Source organism: Pundamilia nyererei, unplaced genomic scaffold (genome assembly GCF_000239375.1).
Source record: "Pundamilia nyererei isolate P.nyererei 1_Seehausen unplaced genomic scaffold, PunNye1.0 scaffold00371, whole genome shotgun sequence".
In the NCBI taxonomy this organism is placed as follows: Eukaryota; Metazoa; Chordata; class Actinopteri; order Cichliformes; family Cichlidae; genus Pundamilia; species Pundamilia nyererei.
The window spans coordinates 40870-51064 of NW_005187772.1; the positions used below are offsets into that span (position 1 = coordinate 40870).

General features: G+C 39.3%; 1 protein-coding gene across 1 annotated transcript in view; it reads right to left on the minus strand.

Annotated features, from left to right (window-relative positions):
* Positions 1-10195, minus strand: part of LOC102208135 (vasoactive intestinal polypeptide receptor 2-like) — a 44597-nt gene that overhangs the window by 8446 nt on the left and 25956 nt on the right. Inside the window, exons 5-6 of the mRNA XM_005752671.1 lie at positions 3733-3830; positions 1064-1202 (exon numbers count right to left, since the gene is read on the minus strand). Coding sequence (XP_005752728.1) covers positions 1064-1202; positions 3733-3830 — 237 coding nt within the window. The remainder of the gene's footprint in view (positions 1-1063; positions 1203-3732; positions 3831-10195) is intronic.

A 10195-nucleotide genomic window follows, 5' to 3' on the forward strand; every position in this document is an offset into this window, starting at 1 on the left:
ACACACACACACACACACACACACACACACACACACACACACACACACACACAGCAACATGCTTTGTTACATCCATTCTATAGTTTGCATAGTAACGTTCTGTATGTAATATTATAATTTGACCACAAAGAAATACATTTTCACAAAGAATTAGAAGAATCACCAACTTCATTGTGAACCTTGATGACTGGCATTAGGATGACTGTTTTTACACTGTGAAAAGATTTCTCAAATGTTTTGTGTAAATGTGCAGTTGAGCCAGTGTATTAAAAAAATCTGCGCTTGTTTCCAATGAATTTACTAATTTACTTTTCTCAGAACTGAAAGACATTTGTTTTTAACCGCTCCATGAACGGTGATCCACATGGTAGAACATTCAAAGCTGGAGAACTATTGCTCAAGACCACTTTATAAATTACAAGTCTGGCTTTTTGGAAGAAGAAACGAGTGATGTCTTTTGCACAGGACTGTATATCCAACCCATGACTCCTGGATTAACGGTGCTAGAAATGCAAATTTGAAAACTCTCTTCAGCATGTGTGGACATGTTGGAAAAAACGCAGATATAGAGGTAAACTTTGCAAGCCACCCACAGTTTTCTAAACTAAAGCTGCTTCTTTATGTGAATGGTTTCCAATGCTTCACTCTGAGGTCATTTATAGCCATCTGCCTAAGGACCCTCAGTGCCGTGCAAAACATTTAGATACGTTAGATTCTTATCCATCACACACACACAAAAACAACATCAGGAAGGCGTCTAACTGGTTCCAAATTCATGCTTCTGCATGACAAAGAGTCCAAACATTTAGCCAGAGTCATAAAAAACCAAACATTCAGTTCAGCTACAAGAGTCCTGCAACAGATGGCCTCATAAAGTGCTCATCTCCAAGATGCTTGGAAGAGCCCAGAAAGTTTTTTAAAGGTGAACATTGGTATCACCAATACAGACTCCTCCTGTTTCTACTTTAATTAAGGTTCATCTAAAGGTTTTTGTACATATAGTAAATGTGTTTAACGGTGAAGTAAAAAATGTGTGTGTGTGTTTTCATGCGTGAAAGGCTACCAGCGAGGGCTGTTGGCTGCAGTCTGTGGTTTCACCATACGAGAAGAGCAGGGTGTCTTTGACGAGCACTGCGACGGCGCGCAGGATGAACGACACGAACAAGTTCAGATGGATGTAGTTCCTCATGCAGTGGAGTCTCCTGTAAACACGCACACACACGCAAACATAGAGAAGTGTGTTTACAGAGTGTCTGGGTGTGAATTGACTGAAGGATGCGGTATCTAAACATGTTGATAGCGGCCGAGTGAGCAGCTGGAGTCCATCCAGACTGAGCTTCGCACATCTCTACAAACTGTTATCATGCTCCGTATGTTCGGAAGTGTTAAGAGTATATAAATAAAAATGTGTTATATAACCCGATTCTGAATACATCATTTGTTCAAATTATCTTGACTTTTCAGGATATTTGCACAACAAGACTGATAACTTTGCCTTCAGCGCTGGACCCTGCCTGACTTTAAACCTCACGTTTTTTTCAGGATTTCCGCACTTTAGAAGAACAAAAATGATTCATTCAACATATGTGAGAAGACTGAAGAGGTCAGAGCCATGACCCCAAACTCTGATTGCAGTCTGCTGGTGTAGTAAATGGGAGTTTTCTAAAGAAACGTGCTCTCCAAACCCTGTATTTGTTTTCTTTAAAAAGATGACCTGAGGGGCTGCACGAGGGCCCAGCATGAGACTACGAATCGTGCAAAGTCACTCTGGCAGCGTCTAAGAATAGAAATCTGGAGCTATGATGTAAAACTGAAGACAAAATCATCTGTTTCTGATTTCTGCACATACCAACTTTCACTGTTTCAGGGAATTTAAATTGAGATGTTAGATTAGTCATTATCATTAACTTTACAAACCTATTTCAAAATTACATAAGGGAAGTTTCATGTTTTTTTTTTTACATTCGTCACCATATTTTTATGTTTAAAAAGAGAAAGAGAGTTTCTGCAGACTTTTCAGGGTTATTGTATTAATAGAAAAAGTGTGAGGCACCTTTGTTTGTCCTTCATAAGAAGCCTCATTTACACATAAGAGATGTTTATTTTAGGTTGTTCCACCACCCCTGTGGATGTTTCCAGCAGTGTCCTTGTTAAGCTCAAAAGCATCGCCCTCATCTTTGTTACTTTTACTTTGTCTTTTAGGTAAGTAAGAAAATTTGAATCCGTCCATGTGCACACAACATTATAAATCATGACATCCAAAGCCAACAATTTGTAGAAGTTTTAGCTTCTAGTTATAGTTAGTTATAGTTAAAACTGGGTCGGGTGACCATGAATTATCTCTTAGTTATGCTGCCACAGGCTCAGGCAGCTGTGGGACTTTCCACGAAGTAGCGACAACTTCTCCTGTCTCCACTCTTCCACAGCATGTCCTTAGATGCCACCACTGCGTTTGTGTTCTCTGTCCTCTCTGTGCCTCTCCAACCTGTTCGCTTGTTTCAGCAAGTCTGCCTAACACACGTTTTCTTCCTGAGGTGAAGAATAAAAGCCCCTCTAATGTATCCTTTGACCACCAAGAGAAGCATCCAATACTATCAGTTGCTTCTTAGTTTTAGCTTTTTTTCCCTACTTCCATTTTGCTTCATTCAGCTTTAGTTGTGTTTTGTGTGCTTTTGCAGCATTTTTTAATTTGCTGGTGTCCATTTGACCTCTCAGGGCGACTGTACAAAGAGGTAAAAATACTATTGTGCAGGGTTACTGTGATGGAACATGTTATGCCCTGAGTAAATGCCTTGATGGAGTTAATGGCACCATCAGGACAAGCAAGGCAATCAATGCTTGTCCAGTGAAATCTAAAAATAGACATTGATTAAAATCAAATTGGACTAAAGTATCTTAAAGTAGGATTGATCTGCTTTAGTCTGCTTGACTGAGAGTCAAATTAATGGGTGTGTTTGTGTCCTGTCATCAGCGCCTGCAGCTGGGCAAACTGAGAGCACAGCTGCTTTTTCTGGTTGTTTGAACATGCATATTGGGGATTATGTCTCGTCTTTGATGGGTGATCAGGACACTAGACAAGTCGTCTGCGGCTCTGCTTTCAGTGTTCTAGGATCAGATAAGATCTGTACTTTAGATGGAAAAAGCACAAATATTAGCAAGTAATTATCAGAATAATCACGTGTAAAGTAAAAGAGTTGCAGTTTTTGTAGTTACAGGAGATGTTTTTTAACAGTAGCTTTTTAATAGCTGTTTTATTAAATATTTAATATTATTACATATTTATATGAGAACACTTAAACTGAGTTCATCTTAAACATCTGCAGCAGAAGCATTTTACTTTTGAATTTTGGACAATAATAAAGTTTTGTGTGTAGTGAGGTGCTTTCATAGTTTTTATTTCTACTTTTACTGCATCAGACGAAACTCTACACAGCTCAATATTTGCACTTCCTGGTTGTCTGTGACTCCACAGCTTCCTTTATGCTTCTCTTTCCTCCACTTTCCCATTCATCAAACAAGTGGTGACAGCGCTGTGGTCTCTGAACATGTGCTTTTTGGATGACTTGTCCCTGTTACGGGGATTTTTTTTTCTCTGACTATGTGGTCACTAATGTTCTGTCAGTGTTGTTTGTCTTTATAGTATACAGTGCCTTGAGATGACTTGTAATTCTGGTCACCATGAATTAAACTGAAACAGTGCTTCTGTGAGCTGTGGTCAGTGAGTGTTTTTACCTGAACAAACAGATGATGATGGTGCTGGTTAGCAGAGTGATGATTGACAGGCTGTGGCCCAGATTGGACAGAATCTGCACCGCCTTGTAGAAGACCAGCTGCAGACATACACAAAACAGAATTATTATTATTTTCCTGCTTATCGAATCATAAATAATGGAGCTGCTGTCACATCGATTGTGAAGCACAGCTGGGTCCCCATCCTGAGTGTAACAGTGGATCCTGTGAGCAAATGTTCATGTAGATGATACATTTTAATGACATTCTTTGCCTTAATGACTGCTGAGTAAAATTAATTAAAATAAATGTGCGTCTACATGTGTGTCCTATTCTTCTGCCATGAATCTATTGCTTTCTTTTCTAGGCACCTCTAAATTTAGAAGAAGTTGTACAAATATGCACCTTTTACTCCTTTGGTCCACATAAAGGTACGCATAGAGGTCCAGTACACGTATGTAGGCTGTAACTGCAGGGACAGATATTGACTTTTATTGTACTTGTGATTCTGATGTTTTGAGTTTTATAGTGAATAAGTAAAGAAGAACTCTCTAGTCCCCTGTAAAATCCCAAAATAGTTCGACCGAAAAAGGATAAACGGCCACTGAGGATTTCTTAACTTGCACAAGGGTATTTCCTTTTATAAATACAGTCTGATCACAGAGGAGGAAAATCGTGGTGTGAGAAATAACTGTCCAGGAAATTTTTCCCACACCACGAAGCGGTGATGATACACTGATGAAACACGGCACTCATTCTGCCCACTGCTTCTTTGTCCAGAGTGGAGATGCTCTTTCACAATAAGGGGAGGGTCCAGATAAGAATGAGGATCTGTTCCTTCTCAAAACAGTTCAAACCTCTCCTCTGACTCTGGCCAACACACACCCGCAGAGCATTAATGCTGCTCGCAATGTGTGGGTTTGTCAGTGCCTGGCGTTCGTTGCTATCTCATCATGTATAAACAACATTCTCCACCTCTGACACACCATCTGGCAATTAACCAGATATACACATTACACATCTACATCTAGCCTATATAAAATATACTCACTGACCTCTTTAGGTTAACATCGCTTCACAATGCTGAGGGTGGACACCCTTCTCCATCCATCCATTCATTCATCCATCCATCCATCTTCTACCACTGACAGTAGAGAAACCCAGAACTCCCTCACTCAGGCATTCCCAAGTCAGCTGAGATATATTTATATATCCAGCAGCTCCTTTCTCTCTTCCTGAAAGTGGCACCCAGGACACATCCAAATCAGATGCCTGGACTGCCTTACAATTGTACAATTTCTCTGAACCTGTGTAAATTCTAACCTCAGCTTCCCGTTCTTAGCTGAGAGGAGTGGTACCCGATGTGCTCCTCTGCTGCTGCTTCAAGGTTCAATCTGTTGGATTAATCTGTCTTCAGAGATGCTTTTCTGCATAGCTTGACTGTAATTGTTGCCGTCCGATCAGCACAAAGAGGTCGGGCCTTTCTTCTCCGACCTCTGACATGAACGCATCATCTTTGCCCCAAAAACTTTCACTCACTGGATATTTTCTCCTTTAGGAGAAAAAGGTCCACAGAGATGGTTGTGTGGGAAAATCCCATTAGATCAGCAGCTTCTGAAATAGACGACCAGCCCATCTGGCACCAACATCCATGTTACAGCCAAAGTCACTTAATTCACCTTCCTTCTCCATTGTCATGCTCGGTTTGAACTTCAGCAGGTTGTCTTGATCAGGTCTACAAGCCAGTCAGTTGTAGTTTTTACCTGATGCCATTAAACAACTCCATGTCCTGTTTTGGTGTGTTGGTGTGTTTATTGAAGTACTGTGACATACACTGGGTCTACAAACCCAGTATGTAGGTAAGACAAACATAAATCACTGACAAAACATGCTAGTTATGCAGGAAATGTGGCTAACAGCACCCGGAGGACGGGGTTTCAGGCAAAACAGAGAAAATGTCTCCTCTTTAAGGTCTAAAGTCCTCACATAGATGGATTTCCTGAAGTACGGGACGTAAGTGGAAGTTGTCATTTTGAAACATTTGTATTTTTCACGATTTCCATCTTTGGAGACTTTCGTGTTCTCTCTGTTCTTCTTTTTAAAAATTTTTTTTATCAATTTGTCTCTTTTATCTTTGGCAATCACTCACTCTTTCCATTTCCTCTTATTTCTTATCTTTCATTTTTCTTACATACTCGCTTGTTGTTTTTCACACAACATTCACCGCCTAATGATCTATCACGTCCTCCCCCCAAATTTTTTCAATCTGTAGTCCAGAGATTTTCCATCATTCTGATAAAGTTTGTTCACTAACTTATTTGGATCATCTTGATAATCGATGGTCATTCATATTTGAACTATTGTGATAATGTACTTCAGTCTAATGACTCCTAAAATAGAGCTTAAATGTCTTTGTAATGTTCAATATTTACATTTTAGTGAAACTGTTCTGCAGGCTTTGAGGTGACGCAGATAAAATATATGAACGCGTGAGACTTTTTCCATTGTGGCGTTTCTACTTTTAGAGTTTCGGTCCCTGTCTGTCCACTGTAAATATTCGCACACAGAGACAAATATCTGAGCATACACAGACGGTCGCAGCCTGGCATCGGTGTCTCATTCCTCAGCACGATTCTCAGGCCTTCTGGCTGGGAGCTGATGACCTGCTGGCTCTGGTCTGCTGCAGCCACACTGCCTTCTATGTCCAAATGCATCGTCTCCATCCATAAACTCTGGCTCATTCACTCTCCATTTCTGCGTCCTGTCTGACACTGGAGGATTAAAACAATGCTGAACTTAAGGCTGGGTATCTTCATGGCCATGGTTAAAGATTAAATCTACAGGACTTCTGCTCCTGTAGAGTTTTAATCTCCTAAGACCCCAACTCTTCCATGGCATGCATTTTTAATTTCTCTTTGATATTTGGGCAAATTGGGACCTGATGAATGTAAAAACAAAGAATTGCCACATTTGTTTTCCCTGATTTTTGTTTCTGACAAAAATGAGATGCACATATAAGGATATTCCTTTAAAATTCAATAGAACAGTGGCTGTATAATGTCCTTGTAAGTGGACATCAGGCCTTTGTAGAGCAAAATTTAGTATTTTGGTCTAGACAACCCAAAATGTGATCTCCACAAATGTGGACAACAGGTTCTAGGAAGTTAAATCAAAACTGCAGGACAGAGACCCCTGCCCTGTTCATTTTAGGCTAAAAATATTCCTGTTAAATCTCAGTTAGCTCAATTAGTTGTTTGCTTTTAAAAATAATTTCTAAATGATGTATTTAAATAAAAACGCATTGATCAAAGACAAGGCTCTCAACTGCACTCACAAAACACTACCAAGTAATAAAGGTTTCATAAAGGTATGAAAACTATTTCAACAGCTAATGACATACAGCTTACTCACATCTTAAAATCAGGACTGAGTCTTTATGATGGACCTAAGTACAGTTATATCACCAGACAGTAATGAATTCTCAGTAAGCTGCATATGATACAAATCATAATTATGTTGCCATTCCCTCGTTTTTAATCTGGCAGATAAATAAAGTTGGAGAAGTTGTTCTGTGTGAATAATGTCTTTGGTCGCAAAGATGAGCGTTCTTCACTTTCATGACAGAAACAGGATGCATGCTCTTTGACAAAGTGAAACCATGATGCAGACTTTGAGCAGTGAAATGTTTCTCATCTCAAAGTCTGTTTTGAACCCTGGCAGCTTTGTGTTGATTGCTGAACATAACTCAATTTTAAGGCTTTTATTTTTTACTATATTTGTGTTATTTTTCCATCTAATTGCTGCATTTTAAGAGGAAATCAGTGCACAGACTCCTCTGGTCAGAAGTTATTTTTTAATTCCAAAAAGAAAAATGCACGATGAGCTTATAAATTACACCTCGTTGCTCAGATTAAAACTCTGTTTCCACACATATTTGGCTTCTGATTTCTTACAGACAATAGTCGCGGTCATTTATTAGCTTTACCAGTGAGATGTTTCATATGTAAGATTCTCTCTTTGTCTGAGGCACAAAGCATTATGCAATATTTAAGGCACATAAATTACAGACAGAAGAAAAAGTCATAAAACAAATCTGTATCACAGAACTGTTGTTTTTCTTCTTCCCCTGTCACTGGGCTCTCAGAGCCACCACATTAAATATGAAATGATATCACCGTGTTGGTGTTGTTCCAACAACATCATGAAAATGTCAGTGCTCCAAGGTCGTCCCTGCAACTGATCATTCATGTTGTTTTAACTCAAGAAGAAGGAATGGTCAAAGGAGAGGTTTCATTGTCTCCAATTCCTTCTATCAGAAAGCCACTGTGGTGCACAAGCTTTCTAAAGCCCGTTGGGAAACCCAGTTCAAGAAGTTTTGTTTCCCAAATCTAACCAAGCCTAAATCTAACTGCAACTGAAAACTGGAAACAACCAAGTCTGAAGGAAATAATTGATCCTTTTCTGTGATTGCACTCAAGACAAGAACCCTACTTTTCTAAAAAGAAATCATTAGCATGGATAAGTGAAACCAATGTGGATGTGAGCTAAACTAACATTTTTTCCACACGCCTGAAGAGAGCGACTCCTCAGGTTAAGTTGTATAAAAGTCTGTGTGCCGTGGACTGCTGTCACAAACAGGATTGTGGATTGCTTGGAGCCCAAATGCAGGATGCAGGAGACAGAAGTGAACATAAGCTGAACTGTTGATGGTGTTGAATCCAAAAGTCCAAAAAAAGAGATTGAAGGCAGGAGACTTTCAAGAAATACTAGAAACCACAGAACTAGGAAACACAAAGCTACTTTGAAACACATGAAGACAAAGATGAGACTGTTAGAAGGAACTGAATGGAAACACTGGTAATGTCACTAAATATAAACCTAAAGTCATCAGAAACTAAAGCTAAGAACTGAAGTCACAAATAACAAGGCTCATACACACAAGGTTAACAAATAGTATTATTAACAGAAAACTAAATACTGACTAAGCAATGTATACAGAAGCCAATGAAAACCCAGAAGAAGGATGGACTAATACAAACTTAAAACCGCGGGTTTAACGCTGAGACATCCAGACAAGGATGAAGGCCGTCGTTTTATCACCTGTATGCTATGAATGTCGCTGCAGTCGGTGTGAGCTCAGTGCCAGTGGTGTCGTCTGGCTTCAACAGAATGTTTTCCAGATGGAAAACCTTCATCTCTCCCACAGGACACGAAGAAAAGCTTTACTAAAAAGCAAAAAGCTACACCTGAAGCTCTGGACAGGATCACAATTAAGCCAACTGTCCATGTCTGTGTGTGAATGTGCGCTTGTGGTTTATCTCTGGAGGTTAAAGTGAGACAGAAAGATCTGGAACAGCGCCCAGATAACTTCAACATAACTATCAAGTTCAAATTCATTTTAGGTTTATTTATGTAGCACGAGGTGTCAACAACCATCAGCTCAAGGGACTATTGTATAGTAAATTAAAGACGGTACAATATTACAGAGTATCAGAACAGCCCTTAGTGACAGTAGTGAGGAAGAACACGCTTTCAACAGGAAGCAACATGGTGGCTCTTACTCATCAAATCAGAGACTAATGCCATCTCACGGTCCCTCTTACAACCCAGAGCTTTCACTACGGGATTATTATAGTCAAAAGGACAATTTTTGTGACAAAAATATTTTGATATCTATGAAAAAAAATCCAAAATCTGACAAAATCTAAATATTTATAATAAACAATAATTTAATGCTATGTTTTGAGAATGGCATGGTTTTGTTTAGTGATAACATAAAGCCCGATGACAGTGGTGAATAAATGGTATATCAAATGAGAAAACTCGGTGGACACATCTGCCTACATCTGGCTGTATTAATGCTGAGAAAAATAAACTGGAAGAAACTGCCATAAATTCATATCAAACCCTGACAGTGTCTAAAAGTTTTCAGTGATACAAAAAAATGACCTTAACCTGGACCTCAACAAGTGCAACAATAAGTAATGAGCAGTAGTGTTGTGTTGAATGGCACATCATTATACTGCAGCTCTCACACAGGGTCATCGGTGTTCATCTGAATTCAAGCTACAGTGTCACATTCGCGTATTACAAATCCAGATAAAAAAATTGTTGCCTAAATTATTGCAAAATGCAAAGATGGTAAAAACGAGACTGCACAGGTGCCTGTCCTGTTACCAAAGAAGCAGCAAAGATTCTTACTATAAAAACTCCAGTCCAAAGTTTACAAAAATAACACTCTTATGTGTAAAGATTCATACGAGAATGTGACATTTATGTGACGTTTAAAGGAAAAGTGGCTTTTTAAATGTTCAGCAAGGATGGATGGATGTGCAGGAGTGTCAAACACATTTTACCTCTTGGGCCACAAACAGCCCCCTGTGACCTCAAGTGAGCTGAACCCATCAAACTACATGAAAAATGTGTAAAGTTACAGGAAACCTTCTGCAAGTTCATTCGGTTCAGA